Below are 15939 nucleotides of genomic sequence, written 5' to 3'. Positions count from 1 at the left end.
CCTTAGTTGTGTAAAGTTAGTATAGAGGATACTGGTTTTGTTTGTATTATATTTCTATAAAATATTCTCTAGTAGTGTTAAATGCGTATCTACATAAATGCAGGGCTACTGCCCTACTGGGCTACATAAATGAAGGGGCGTTACTGCGTTAGGTATTTAAAGTTTTTTTTCGGGTATGCGAGGTTCAAGTAGGCCATTTTGAAATTTCACCAAACCAAATAAAAATAGATAGGGGGATATTTGAGCGCATTTAGCTAAAACAGAACATTAAATCCTTACGTTTGGGCGTAATGTTTCCCATCATAATAGCACGTTTGGGCACATTATTGTTTGCATATATTAGTATATTTTACTAAATCTGAACTTATTTACTTTACCCAGAAAATACTGCGAAGAGTTTGGCAATAGGTAGTCTTTCAAAAATATTTAAAGATTTTTTTTTTAATGTCCTATAATTTAATTTTGTATATTACTAGTTCATTATTTATTAATATTATTGTATAATATAATTATGATCTTTTCTGATAATTAATTAACTTTTTGACTGCAAAATGTAATTCTAATTATTTTATGTAGTTTAATATATTTTTTACTAATCACAATATTTAATATTGTTTCCAAAGGTGTTTTCATAAATGCACCCAAATGTGTTAACAATTTACAGGTAATTTTTTTAAATTGCGCCCAAGCGGGTTATGTCCAAATATATATATGTACCTATATATCATATATGTAAATTATCCTGCTTTCAATTATTTCCATATTCTATGCATCACAGATCGAATCATTGCATCAATAAATAGTATAAATAGTAAATATTTAAAAATAAAAATATAATAAAAATTGATAGCATGATATTTGTTTAAACTTTAAAACCATTATAAAGTTGTAATCATGATTGACAATATACCAATATTGATGAATGTCAATATTAAAATAAAATTTAATTTTAATCATATTAATAATCGTGAATTATTTCATAAAGGCGCAGGCCAATTAGGACTATTTTAAAAGTAAGGGGTGCAACCGTATACCTTGACCCCCCAAATGACGACCCTGAATAAATTTAGTGTGCTAGTTTTAAAAATAAAAGTCATGGATGTAGGATACGATTTCCTACCGCCTCCTTACCACAATGACACCATTGGAAATAGGCTGTAAGTTTACTGGAATTCGATATACATATATTGGTATATAAAAATGAATAAGTGATGATCAATTCAATTTTGTGGTTATAAAACTTAAAATTATAGTTCATAGGGATTTAATTAAACAATTTTTTATGTATATAGATAAGGTTATTTTTATTAGCATCTATACAGTCTATACTAACTAGCTCGTAATAATATTATTATGAGATGAGTTTATGTTATAACTTTATAAGATATTAAATTATATGAAAAATTAAGAATTCTTCACAGTTAAAAAGGTATATGGGGTGTGTACCGAACTGACCTTTTTTTTTATAGGTTTGCTCTTTATAAACCAGCAGTCACTAGGAATCGCCTGTGTGCTTGTTGTCAGGGTAACACCCGTAAAGTCGCTTTTAGTGGTCAAAGCGCCGTCTAGCGGCCGTCCCTGAATACCAACAAGCTTTGCATTAGAGTCCAATCGGTGGTCTGGCCGGGATAAATATGGGTCAAACGCACGTTCTACAAAAAGTTCCGGATAAAAAGTGAATGATTTGTATAATCATTATACATGTACTATATACTTATATAATAATTTAAAATATACATTAATTGTTCGATTATTATTATTGTTATAGTGCGTTATTTGTGAATTATAAAATTAATCATTTTTATTTTATTTCCTTTCATTTTTAACTGCAGTGATTATAAAATACGTGAACAAGACATTATCAAAGGTAGTACTAAAATTCAATGTATCAACGTATTACGCGTAATATCTATCCTGAGGATAATTGAAAATCTGCTTATTCGTTTTTTTTGACCTATATATTTAGACCATATTTATAATATGACCGTCTTAAGGGTTGACTTATTGAATTAAAATAATTTGTTGATTTATAGAATATTACAATTTAAAATTATAAAAAATTTTTAAATTTATGAAGAATTAAATATAATGTAATTATTACCTATACTAACTAACGTATAAGTTAAGTATGTCCTAGTACCTAATACATAATTTAATTAGATAAAAACTGATAACACTGATGGTATTTTTATGTAAATCATAAACTTAACTTACATTTTTCTTATTTATTTAAACCTAAATAATTTGTATAATTTAATTCTAGTAATACATTCAGTTTTTTATTTTAAAATTAAGATTTTATTTTATTATTAAATAAATATAAATATATATACGTGTGTATATATCTAAAATCGATACGTTGTATAGAAAAGTAAGCATATTTGTGATTTATTTTTAAATTAGTATTTCATAAGAAATCCGTATTACATTCAATACGTATATTAACTACAAATAAAACATAATTATTCTAATATAAATAATAATTCCCAGAAAATAATAACCTAATTAAAAAGTGATTATTATTATTTATTAATGTTTATTTTTTTATTTAATGTATATTTTTATATCATAATTAAAATGAGTTTTGTAAAAAGAGCGTAATTTTTCAATTGAATTAATTTAAAATTATTATTTGAGCTATAAAAATAATTTTTATTTTAAATATTATAACCAGATTATATTTAAAAAACACAATATTTAATATATGTTTTTCTTATTAGAACACAAAAAGTTAATAAATTTTATGACTATGAAATGAGTCCGAAGACAGAACTGATGTTATTATTATGAGTGAACTTCAAGCAACTGTAGAATTTTCTGTCGAGTACTGCAAATTTTATAACATAGATCTATTTCAAAGAGGGTAAGTTTCACCACATATTTAAGTATGAAATAAAAATATATGCTTTAAGGATTTGTAGTTATTGCTTATTATTATTCTAACAATCTGACTATACTTGAAAATGTCTTCATAGTTCATGGTATGAATAGAAAATAATTTTCGTGTAATAATATAGTTGTGTAGCAAAAAATAAGTCGATATGATATTTAAGAGTATAATCTGTAGCGCATATGAAAAAAGTAATATTAAATTCAATACCAAAAGCTTAGGTTGTATTTTGTATATAATAATCTATACACTCTATAGTAATGTACAGGGATAGATTATTATGTGGGTATTGAGTATTGATGTATTATATATACATATTATAAAGAAATATAATATACACTTATAGCATGACTCAAAACTCAAAAGATACCGTAAACGAACTAAAAAGTTGGCAGATTAAACATTTATTACTCGAGTACATTAGCTAGGTACCTATACCTATATAATATATTGGTATAGTATATGAATTGAAATGGACTTATTATGTAATCATATATATAATATACTTATTATATTATTATATATTATTAGTTTAAAGCTTACAATGGACAACTTTAACCATATAGTATTTTGAAGTTTTTATGCAGTTAAGAAAATACAACATTTTATTTTAAATTAAGTTTTTATAACTAATAAAAATCGAAACTGATAAAATTATTTTAAATTAGGGGATTCTCTCCCCGCTGGTTTTGCTCATCCCTTATTTTTATTCAACCACTTAAATTTTTTGTATTCAATCTTCACGTTCTAACTACCTACTTAAATATTTATCGTCGTCATGATGAATATATCTTGCTCATTGTAAAATATCAATTTTATCTAATATTTACCTTTTATATAAGATTTGGAAAATAAACGTATTTATAGGATATAGTGTCATTCACTGTGTATGAATAAAAATATCTTATGTATTAAGCCAAGTTCATAAGACTTTTATGATAGCTTTTCTCTAACTATCAATTATCATGCACGTATAGGATAATATAATAGTCACTTTCGCAATAGTTATGTAGTAGTTATCAGTCTTTTCACACGATGACACTGCGATGTTAGTGCTACACCAAAAATGCTGTATTCGCGATAGCTGCAATTAAAATTGTGTTTTAGTACAACTGTGTGGACTTGTTATAAAACTTTAAAACATTTTTTTAATATTTTAGGTTGCCATTACAATAATAAGAAACTAAATAATATTTAAAATCGTTTTCAGATAATAGAGAGAAACAAAAATACGAAATACTCAACTGTGAATATATAAAATAAAATGATTTTAAAAATTACCTTAAATTATTACACCAATAACTTAAAATTCTAATCAAAATATATAATTATCTACCTACTTTTACAATTGATTATAACTTAATATATTAGTAATTAATTATAAGTATATAACCAATAATATAAGTATGTAAATATGTAACATATAATACATATCGTTAAAGAATATAATAAAAACTTATCGTACAGATTTGGTATGCCAGTAACTCTTTTTTTATTTCCCCTTTTCTTTATGTTGTGCCAAGTTTAAAATTAGCGTTGTAAGGTCAATGACAGCTAACAAATATAAACATACTATCATCACACGCGTGTAACAATTAATTTTACAAATTATAAATCTTATGGTTGATATTGTTTTGTATTTTATAGATTATATCGTATTCGAACTGAACTTAAAGTTTCTCCTAAACTCTCTGTTCAAGTGGAAGTCAGTTTAAAAAAACATCAACAAAGTAAGTACATATAGGTAGTTAAAAAAACGGACGGGATACAGTACGGTGTATCGTGTATGTAAAAGTGACAAGTGTATTAGATACACGTTTCGCTTCACTTAACACGCCACCATGACGCAGAATGCTATAGATTATTATTATTAGCTATTAAGTATAAATTTAAAAGCAATGATAAATTATTGCAATGGAATAGTGACTCTGTGTAGAGTTACTAGAGCTATATATTTGGTATTATCAGACCATAATTCATATTAATGAATAATGATTACTAATAGATTTAAACAATATTTCTGATACTGATAGTTTTAATTTTTTAATTTTATGTTTAAATAAATTATGTAATTGCAATTTTTAGACATATTGAAAGCATTTGAAAATTTTCTAAATTTTAACAAAGGGTTTAGTATAAATGGTTAGTATAGTGCCTATACTGCCTACAATTATTATAATAATCCATCTTATAATATTCTTATTAATACTAGGTATAAAATTAATTTTAAAAAGCTGAAAAATACACTGCTATAAAGTTTACCTCGTCATTGAGTCGTATTATGGATGTATTAAATATTTAAATTTGAATTCAATGTTATGCTATAGATACCTATATGTAAAACAAGCGGAGTCGATCTGTTGGCTTATATTTCTGAAAATATTTTTAATTTATTTATATTAGGTATACTATTAGTGTATTTTTCTATTTGTAGGAATAGTATAATATGATAGGTTGATATAAATCTAACCAAAAAATCTAGATCACATATTTTTTTTCATATAATACTATAGTTGACAAACTATGTATAATATAGGTAATATAATAGCTGTTAGAATGGTTTAAATATTTTTGTGGTATAAATAACTTAAAATTAGTCTAAATATTTTTAAATCTTTACATAGAAAATGGCGATTTAAGTAATAGTGGACATTTTAAGTTTCTTTGATTAATATTTTATAATATATAGCCATATAGGCTTAAAACATAGAGTATAAAATATTTATAATCTACACTTTTATAGGACAAGATAATCAAAAGTCCCCTCAATTATACTATGTTGAAAATGGAGAGGACCTTGGGGTCAGTAAAACGTTTCGAATACTATATCGACATGAGGAAATTATGCTCGACGATATAATATTGTTTAAAGCACATGTCCTGGTAGACAGTCAAAAAGTAAATCAACTCTCAACAATTGTTTTTAATACTCTTCAATTTATTTATTTTTTAATATTTAAATAGTTACAGGATAGTCTTGAAAGAGCTGGATTTATTTTAAATGTTGAATTATGGTTTGGAGAAAATGGCTCTATGTGTTGCGTCTCCAGCAGAACTCTTCAACTACATGTCTGTCCAGCGAGAGGATTACATTACCACTTACCAGTATTATTTGATTACTTTCATTTATCAGCTGTAACTTTGACTATACACGCGAGTTTGGTCGCTTTACATCAACCCTACATTAAGTAAGTTCATTGTTATTTATAAAATAAAGTTTATATTTATATTTCTAAAAAACTAAAACACGCGTTTTTGTTACTTTTAGAAAAAGTATCTTGAATTATATGCAAAGTTGGTAAGTATTTGTTATTTATTAGTTTTTTTATTTGATGAAATTATTTTATTATTTTAAAATTTTAATAGTGCTCCTAGAACTGGTAAAACATGGTTAACAAATAATACAAATCGATTTAATTTTCGGCCATCACATTCCATAGAATCTGTATTTTTTGGCAACGCGGTAATTACAAATACAATTCAAATTGTTTAAACTTAGACTTTCAATATAGTTAATAAATAGTATTTAATAGTAGTTTTGTGTTTAGTTTATTAGTAATTAATTTTCATTTATATGTTTAGAATGGCCAAAACGGGACCACTAAATGTGTCGGAAGCTCAGGGAACAGTAACAACAACAATCATGTTAGTCGTATGCTTAATGCTCGACTTATTCATCGCGAAGTTTGTTCATTGTTATCGGAAGCTTTCGACAATCTTCATTCCACAATTGCTCAATATAATAGAATAATGCCGGTATGGCAACAAGTTGAAACACCTGCCGGCCTTAAAACTGCTGTTACAATTCCTCAAACAAACAAAGTATCTGTATACAGTAGCGTAGATAGGATCTAAAATGTTAACATATATTATTATTTAAAAATGAATAATAAAAAAAATATATTTTTTGTTTAGATACTAGATGAAGATGAATTTCTAGCCTTAGCAAATAGTAGTATAGCTCAGTTATGTGCTCAAAACATATTGCTATGGCATCATTTTTTAGATAATTTTACAAAAAAACAAGCCATAAATCAGCATCTTTCTAAAAAACACCATCAACTTCGAGTAAGTATATTATATAAATTTTTATTTTTATTTGTCATTTGGGAATTTGCCCGCATTTTTTTAAATTTGACAAATATATTTGACTATAATCAATTTATAAATGCATATAAGTAAAAAAACTAAAAAGTGAAGCTGCATCCTTCATTTGTTGAAATAAAACATTTTACAATTTCAGTTAAAATTCCTTATTATTTTCATAGGCCAATTTAATATATTGTTTCTTTTAATAATTATTCTCTATGTAGAATATAAAGATATTAGATACACCCTAGAAGCCATACAACATTATCAATATTTTCTTTCTAATGTTCTCAACGCTAATTTTTTAAATATCATAGTTTAGTTTGATTATTAATTATTAATTTTTATGGATACTAATTTTGTTATTTGATTATTATATGTAAGTATATTTTATATATTATCTATGTATTTATTTTAAATTTTTTAATCGTAATAGTCTTGCTTAAATGGCAGTGTATAGTGTATAGTGTATACAAATATTCCTATAGGTATTACTTCTGAGGAAGTATAATAAACGAACTAGCCGAGAAGATAATAATAAACAATAATTTTATCATTTAACTATACATAGTTCCTTTATACATTTTGAAATAACGTGTATTTAATAATATGTATATATCGTAGGCATATAGACAAAAAATTTAATTTTTATACTATTTCACTATCCGCCTATTTCAAATCGGGTTATAAATAAAAATAAAAAAATTTTGTATTATTTTAAAAATTGAACTATATTTTCTATCAACTATTTATTGCTATTTTATATATATATATATATAAAAACTATGTCTTATTTATTAATATGTAAAACACTTATGTATATTAAATATGTTTTGTGTCCCATTGGCACTATTATTTTAAAACTTAAATCATAAATATATATAAGTAATTACTAATTACTAATTAGATGTTATAGTAGTATAGTACGAGTATAAAAAATGAATAAAAACGTTATATTATAATAACAAGTTTTTGTTAATATTTAGTTATTAGTTATTACTTGTTTATTGTTATTTGGTGGCATTTACTGGAACATTTAACTTTTTTTTTTAAAACATAAACTCCGAAGATTGGTTTAACATTGTCACTTTCCAGCTTAATTCCTGTTAAATGTTACTGTCAAGCAAGAATGTAAAATGTTTAATTTTTATTATTTGTCTGATTTAAAATAAGCATTTAACTAAATGTCTGTAGTCTGTCCAACGAGAGAACGCGCCAATTCTGCGCAACCCCCCGCGTTACCATGCTATCAAAACTGGTTCGCTTATGGCTGAGTATCATTGGGGAATGGATTTTGGTCAGTTTGCGGCGCGTTCTTTCGCTGGACAGAGTATAGGCGGATAGTGAAATTGCATAAAAATTAAATTAGCTTCTACAGATAATTTAAATTTGCTGGCTTAAGTCTCTTCTAAAATAAATTGTACATACACAACTTTTTTTTGTGCTTACTAAACAAACTTAACGTTTTTTCGTATTTGGGACATTACCCCTATATTCTATAATAATTATTAATAAAATGTTAAAAACATCTGATTATTTTATACAATATTAAAATGTTGTCATGAATTCAAATTTAACAAGGTTTATTAAATAATTGATCACCAATAAACCATAAACTTAAATGCTAACAAAAGTATGTTATGGCACTTAAAATGGCTATCCATTATCCACCAACTATCTAGTTGAAACCAGTGGTGAATATAGGAATTATTTTCACTATGGGCCAATTTACCACCAGTATGGCTGCATATACAACTGGAACATTTTTTAGGTGGCCACAAATAGAGGAATTTTAATTTATAAATACCTACATAATATGTATTATTACATAATACATATGTATAGCATTTTTCAATAATGTTGATTGAATCTGAAATTGCACTATGGGCCCAGGCCTAGGAGGGGTCCCTCTATAAATGCCACTAGTTAGAACCAAATGATTGAAATTCAAAATTATTTAAATATTGATTATGCTTATTATTCTATATATTTTAACTATGAAAATTTAATGAAAAACAAACATATTTATGTTAATGAATAAACGATAGATTAATTAATTATTTATGTAGCTATAAAGCCATAAAGCCATAAAGGTAATGGTAAAGATACTTGTAATTTTGTTTTAAAAACATATACTTGACTTTCGATAGGTAAGGAGATTTTCCGAAGCCTTTTTTGTACTAGAAAATCCGAGGCAAAGTGCAGCGGGTTGTTATGATGATCATAATAATTATCAACACTATAGATCAGTATCAGAAGCAGCTAGAAGATCTAGATACTTAGCTTCATTGCCACCTTTACCTGTTCATTGCTCAGCAACAGATGGCGATCCTATCACTTTGCCTGTAATTTTTGAAGATCAGTATACAAAACCTGGAAGTAATAATAGAAGATCAGATAATGGTGGTAATTAGTTAGCTTCACATATTTTTTTTATAACTATAAGAATATACTGATTATTCAGTTTTTAATTTTAGAATCTTTTATTAACTCGTGTGACATTCCACTAAATACATTGCGACAAACACTCTTACTAAATCAAGATTGTAGTTGCGGTATTGCAGCTATATTAGAATCTAGAAGATGTAGTCAAATGGCATCAACTGGAAAATTACTTAAAGTTAAAGGTAACTTGATGCTTATATAATTAGGGTTTCTAATTCATTATTAAATTTTGACTACGATTATGTATAACCAATTTAGTTTAGATAACTTAATGAATAACTTAATTTTGATATTTATCAAGTATATTTTTGCTCTAAATTATAAATTATCATTAATTAAATATTTTTAAGGTACGGATACAAATCAAAAACCAGACAATCAACGTATTAAAACTAGACACAGCAAATCTTTAGACCAGTTGTTAAGATCAACTGTAATGGATACACCAATGTTATCATTACCGCTTAGTTTTTCAAGAACTTTCGAAACAAATAATAATGGCAATCCTACTGAAAGATCAACAATACCAAAGCATACAAAATATAAAAAATTAGATCTTATTCAGAATACTAAAGTTATGACACTGCCTCGTCGTCTAAAAGATAATATCAAACCTCCCGAGTTTCGAATACAGCCAAATGGTTATGCCTCTTTACCAATACGAAGAAATGATAGGCGATCTTATCGATCGATGCGTATGACAGAAAAAATTAATCCAATAGTTGTAAATAAGTCTAGATCACCATCGTCCGGCGAGGAATCTCCGATTTCAAAATTAGGAACTAGTGTTAGTGTTCCACTTCAGTTAGAAGCACTGAATACATCACCAATCATGGTTAAATATTCAAATAGTACCACTTCTATACCAGATTTAGTAAACGATAAAGTAATTTCGGCCGTAGCGAACAGTAGTGAATCAATGCCAGACTTACCATCAACAGTAGTGACACGATTTTCATCAGTTTCTGATAGTGAAATAACTTCAGAACAAAGTGGATGGGTTTCCAGTCGTCAGTCTTCGACATCTTCATTTTCTGGTCAAATTACTCCAAAAGGTCAGTTATAATTGGCTTATAAGATTATTCTGCAAATGATTATAATGTTTATGTTGTTTTCAGCGGATGATCCGTATGATACAAAACACGATTTGTACATAGGGAGAGAATTACAAAGGAGGTTGTTAAAATTACTCGAAGAGTCACCAAATAGAAAAATGACTATAACTGAAAAAAAAATAAAATCTTCTAAATGTATTAAACAATCTGGGGCTAATAGGTTAACGTCCAATGATCAGTTATATGAAGAAGTTCGCTTACCACCGCCCAGACAATTTAGAGATATTCCTCTACCTCCTGAACCTTTTAGAGATACGATTCCTCCACCAGATTCAGTTGACAATTTATTATACCATATGTATGAAACCGTAAAAGAAGCTAGATGGAATGATCAACATCGATTAGCAATGAGACAGAAAAAGTTTTCAGAAAGTTCTAAGAAACCTATAGCCAGGTATCACATTTAAATAAATATTCTTATTTCTAATTTAATAATTTAAATCTAAATTTAACAGAACTAAGAAAAATAATGCGGAACCGGAATACTACGAAGACGAAACACACAAAGACATAAAAGCTGATGGCCGGATTCATTCTTATAACAGTGTTGAAGACAATTCAATGTTTCAGAAATATAAGGAACAATTTAAAAAACAAATGAGTTTTACTGGTATTATTTATAGGTAGGTACTTAAATTTTAATACAGACCTAGGTTAGATTAGATTATTTTTTGTAAATTAATAATATATGTATACCTACTACTAGTGACGCTCATATATTAGCTTCAACATTACCATACTTTCATATCAGCGAAGATTTACGCATGTTCTCACCCGAAGGTGTTCATCTCATAGTATGTGTCCACGGACTGGACGGTAATTCAGCTGATTTACGTTTAGTTAAGACATACATCAAATTGGGTTTACCTGGTGCTCATCTGGAGTTTCTCATGTCTGAAAGAAACCAAGTAATTTATTTTAACAAATCATAGTACATAATTATATTTATATAAATTAAAACGGAGTTGTGAATTTTAGGGGGATACATTCTCGGATTTTGAACGTATGACTGATCGTTTAGTAAACGAGATTCTTGGTCACATATCCTCGTTTCAACTACCACATTATCCATCTAGGATAAGCTTTGTTGGTCATTCCCTTGGAACAATCATCATTAGAGCAGCAATTGCTCGACCTCAAATGAAACATTTACTACCAAAAATGCATACATTTTTGTCACTTTCAGGCCCTCATTTAGGAACTTTATATAACACTAGTGGATTAGTGAATATGGGTAAGTACCTAACTAACATTAGTTATTTAGATAAATACAATATATATGTATCATATACGATCATTCTACAATTTATATAATATAAAGGTAGTTTTTATTTATATAATATATTATACAGTAAAACTTTCATTAACTGTCACCTTTATGCAATTGTTATTTTTTTTGGTCCCGTCAAGTTTTATGGGAAAAATACAAATACCTCTATTTAGCGGGCATTCTAAATAACAGTCAAATTATAAGATAAATTTATAAAAAATATGTACAAGTGTATGGTTTTTGCCCAAATTATTTATGGCAGTTTATCGAACTTTAAAAAAACTGTCAATATTTTTAATTATGATGTTTATAATATACACAACTTTTAAATTTTAAATTGTAAATATTATAAATAGATACATAACTCTAATCACAAATACATTTTTTAATAGGTATGTGCATAATATTGTGTATGTATTTGGTTTTTTATGCACTCTATATAGCGGTCACCTCTGTAGGTTAGGTTACCTCTAAATAGATAGGTAGCGGTCATTATTTCCGATCTCTTCGGTGACGTTACATGGAAGTTTTACTCTCTCTCTCTATATATATATATAATATATCAGTGTATTCTTAAATACCTATATAATAAAATAATAACCATAATATATATTATCAGAATGACTTACTTTTATATAGGTTTATGGTTTATGCAAAAAGTTAAAAAAAGTGGTACTTTACTTCAGCTATCTTTGAAAGACGCTGCAGATATTCGACAAACGTTCCTTTATCAATTAGCTCAAAATTGTCATTTAAGTTATTTTAAGCATGTTCTATTGTTTGGTTCATCCCAAGATAGATATGTTCCACCTCATTCAGCAAGAATCGAGCTGTGCAAAGCCGCTATTAAAGATACATCGCCCACCGGTGAACATATACCTTATATTATACTAATATGATAAATTATCAATTAAATGTTGTACGATAATTTTTATATAATTTACTTTATAGGGTTGGCGTATCGAGAAATGGTGAACAATATTTTATGTCCAATAATCAACAAATTGGATGTTACGTTTATCCGTTATGATGTACATCACGCATTGCCGAACACCGCAAACTCATTGATAGGAAGAGCAGCTCATATAGCAGTTTTAGATTCAGATTTATTCATTGAAAAGTTTTTGGTGGTAACTGGACTTAAATATTTTAGGTAGATGTAACGAATATTTCGTAAAATCTCTTGTGGTCTTGCAAACTGAATTTTATAACGCAAGCACTCGCGGTATTATTATTTTAACAAACTTTAACTATCAAATCATTTATTATAGTTAATAAAGTTTTAAGTTTTAATACTTTTATGAATTGCCCAAGATTAGAGAGTTTAACAAAATATTTATAAGAATAAAATAATAATTAACAAAGAATCACGCAAAACTTATTTTAAATTGAAAAAAAAACTAAAACTCATTTGATATTTTTAAAGTAATATACCTATTTGCATACATTATCAGGGTGTATATTAATACCTGTATACTGTATAGGCCAACTATATACATTTTAATATATTCTAATATTATAATTAAAATATTTTTGATTTTCAATATAATACCTAGGTATATAAAATTTCAAATTAACATGTTTTATTGCAAAAAAAAAGATCTTTGATGAATTATATTTAATTATATTATATTGACTAGATCAAGATATATAGATCAACTAGTATACACCATTACGCCAATGTAATAACATAGAATAATTTAAAATATTAAATATTTATTTAAAATTGAAATATATTATAAAAAAATTTGAATTGTTTGTCAGTTGATTTCCAATTATAATTTAGTTGAAAAATCAAATGCAATCAAAAAATATTTTTTGGTAAATCCATGTATGCTTTAATTTATTAAATTTACGAGTTTCTAAAGTAGGTATTAAAAGTATTCAGTTAATCTCTATGTTTGGTTAAATCGTGCACATAAACCATTTTTCCATTAACATAAATACAATTTGATATAATTTAAATTGCCATTGAATACACAGAAATGTTCAAAATATGTCTAGTATTAATTTACTTATATTATTGGTACCTATGGGAGAAAACTATAATATTCCATCTTTATTACATTAAATCTTATAATATGATAATGCTCAAATTTACATCATTATTATTAAAATAAATAAAATGTATATTAATATAATATTGTTTAAGAAGTATAAAAACACAAGGGTCAATTAAACTCAACTTTAATTAAATCATAAATATTTTAATTAATTATAAACTTTAAAATTACATTGTAAATTATTTTTATTTTATTATTATAATTTAAGAATTGTTAAGTAATTTTATAAAAATAAAAAATGGAAACGTAAACTTCTATATATATTGTATATTATGTATATTACAGTTAAGTTAAATAAAAAAATGTTATATCAGTTTAAATTGTTGATACTAATATTCAAAAACATTAAGTACCTTTAAATGTAGGTTATTCAACAACTATTTATTATAAATCTGTGTAACACATACCAATCATGAGTTAATTGAATAATATTTATAATTTTTCAATATCTGTTATAATATTATAACTTATAACTTAATACACATATAATAGCAGCCTGACTGCATTTATATTGTATATATGGCTCATACTTGTTTAGTATTTAAATAAAAGAACAAAGATATACATGTTTAATTCTAAAATATTATTAACTTTAATCGATTTTAAATAAAACATTTATTACAAAAATATTATTGTATATGGTAAAAATATTAAAATACATACTTAGTTTTGATCAGTCATTTCTATTGTAAACTTGTGTATTAGGAGTTCCTGTGCCAGAAGTGAAATAAATTCAGGAAAATAAACAACTAAAAAAAAAATTATATATTAATTAATTCATTTAAAGATAAAGTATGTTTAAAATATACCATTATGAATACTTGATAAGTCATTGTTTAAATATTGATCTTCTGGGCATGAGAATATAAAATAGGAAAAGACTGGCGCTTCTTGGATTGACTTTAAAGATCTTATTGTTTTTTGAGTTTTTTCAAGTATACCACCGGCAGAAGATAATATGATGTCCTGCAGGCTGCAAGCAATAAATAGGCAGATAAGTAATTTCAGGAGTAATAAAGAATGATAACAATTTAATGTTTTGATAAAGAATAGTAGGTCATGACATAAACCCATGAATTTATCTTTCAAATTTTCTATTATATATGATTTTTTGTCTGAAAATTAAATTTCATTTTCAATAGGTATCAACACAAATATTAATATTTGAAATTTTAATGCAAGTTACATATATTATATTAATTAGTCATAAGTCATAACCAGTGCTCAGAATTGAATGTACTTAATAATAATAAAAAAGTCATTCAAGCAAAAAATTATAGGCTGTTTTATGTTGAAATATTGCATTTTTTCGCACTTAAAATCCTGTATTGAATTTTATAATATTATATAGTATACCAAGCTATCAAAGGAAATCAATTGGTGGGTAATAAACTAATAAACATAAAATTGAGGTATAAAATACACATCCTAACATATTAAGATGCATAAAACACCTATTGTTATTTGTTTTACACTATAGTTCTATGAAATGATGTACACAAAAAGTGTGTTAAAAAATATTCATGGGATGCATTTCAGCATTTGCACACCTTTATAGTTTATAATGTTTATATCCCACAAATGACGTCATAGCCTATGAAATGGTTAATGAGTAAGGACAATGAAATTATTAAATGAGAAAACCAGTTTCCAAATTCCAACATAAAGACAATTAATTATTTAATGACAATTTCAGTTATTATTATAATAAGTAGAACAACTTGCATTGTAGTCTAGTCAACAATTGACAACAAGTTTACAAAATCGACATTCAACATGTGTACCATGTAGACATAGACTTCTATAAGTCTATGCATGTAGATGATACATGTTCTGTACTGATATCAAATACACCATTCTCTTGATAAGAATAAAAAAAAAACAAAAAATTTAAAAAATAGCTGCAATAATATATATTTAATTTATTATGTGGTAATAACATAGAAAAGTAAAACTCCTATTTGACTTTGCCTAGACACCAACCTTTTTACAAAAAATATTTATCTATAATAATTAATAATAATTAACTAAATGCAATTTACTAAATTTTACATATTTTTAATTGTT

The 15939-nt window shown here is 26.1% G+C and overlaps 1 protein-coding gene and 1 long non-coding RNA gene across 5 annotated transcripts; one reads left to right on the top strand and one right to left on the bottom strand.

The window, feature by feature from the left end:
- The first annotated feature begins 1591 nt into the window (after window positions 1-1591).
- LOC132930497 (protein FAM135A) lies at window positions 1592-13176 on the top strand. 2 transcript variants are annotated; one of them, XM_060996413.1, is made up of 18 exons: window positions 1592-1867; window positions 2721-2863; window positions 4538-4620; window positions 5634-5788; window positions 5855-6078; window positions 6159-6188; window positions 6257-6353; window positions 6473-6712; window positions 6806-6958; window positions 9130-9382; window positions 9457-9606; window positions 9775-10479; window positions 10543-10933; window positions 10995-11162; window positions 11246-11447; window positions 11518-11773; window positions 12449-12676; window positions 12761-13176. In XM_060996413.1, the coding sequence occupies exons 2-18, from the start codon at window positions 2787-2789 to the stop codon at window positions 12964-12966; spliced, it is 3618 nt and encodes a 1205-aa protein (XP_060852396.1). In that variant the 5' UTR covers window positions 1592-1867; window positions 2721-2786; the 3' UTR covers window positions 12967-13176. The 2 variants fall into 2 exon arrangements, with proteins under 2 accessions (XP_060852396.1, XP_060852395.1); XM_060996412.1 differs by having other exon boundaries at window positions 1593-1867; window positions 9130-9385.
- LOC132930501 (uncharacterized) lies at window positions 6398-15721 on the bottom strand. 3 transcript variants are annotated; one of them, XR_009662234.1, is made up of 6 exons: window positions 14682-15055; window positions 14536-14621; window positions 11236-11433; window positions 10357-10508; window positions 9281-9352; window positions 6398-6741 (listed from the first exon to the last, which is right to left on the bottom strand). It is a non-coding gene; the product is annotated as an uncharacterized LOC132930501 (long non-coding RNA). The 3 variants fall into 3 exon arrangements; XR_009662233.1 differs by lacking the exon at window positions 6398-6741 and adding an exon at window positions 15423-15721 and having other exon boundaries at window positions 8948-9352; window positions 14682-14845; XR_009662232.1 differs by lacking the exon at window positions 6398-6741 and having other exon boundaries at window positions 8948-9352; window positions 14682-15050.
- Between the last annotated feature and the right edge of the window lie 218 nt (window positions 15722-15939).

The sequence above is a fragment of the Rhopalosiphum padi genome, chromosome 4, assembly GCF_020882245.1.
Source record: "Rhopalosiphum padi isolate XX-2018 chromosome 4, ASM2088224v1, whole genome shotgun sequence".
NCBI classification, from domain to species: domain Eukaryota; kingdom Metazoa; phylum Arthropoda; class Insecta; order Hemiptera; family Aphididae; genus Rhopalosiphum; species Rhopalosiphum padi.
This window is presented reverse-complemented; position numbering and strand designations above follow the sequence as displayed.

What these genes read in the sequence shown, in the direction of transcription:
- LOC132930497 (XM_060996412.1), top strand. Translation starts at nt 2,787, where the DNA reads ATGAGTGAACTTCAAGCAACTGTAGAATTTTCTGTCGAGTACTGCAAA. An exon ending in TCCTGGTAGACAGTCAAAAA is followed by an intron (nt 5,789 to 5,854) that starts GTAAATCAACTC and finishes ATATTTAAATAG; the next exon opens with TTACAGGATAGTCTTGAAAG. An exon ending in TTGAATTATATGCAAAGTTG is followed by an intron (nt 6,189 to 6,256) that starts GTAAGTATTTGT and finishes AAATTTTAATAG; the next exon opens with TGCTCCTAGAACTGGTAAAA.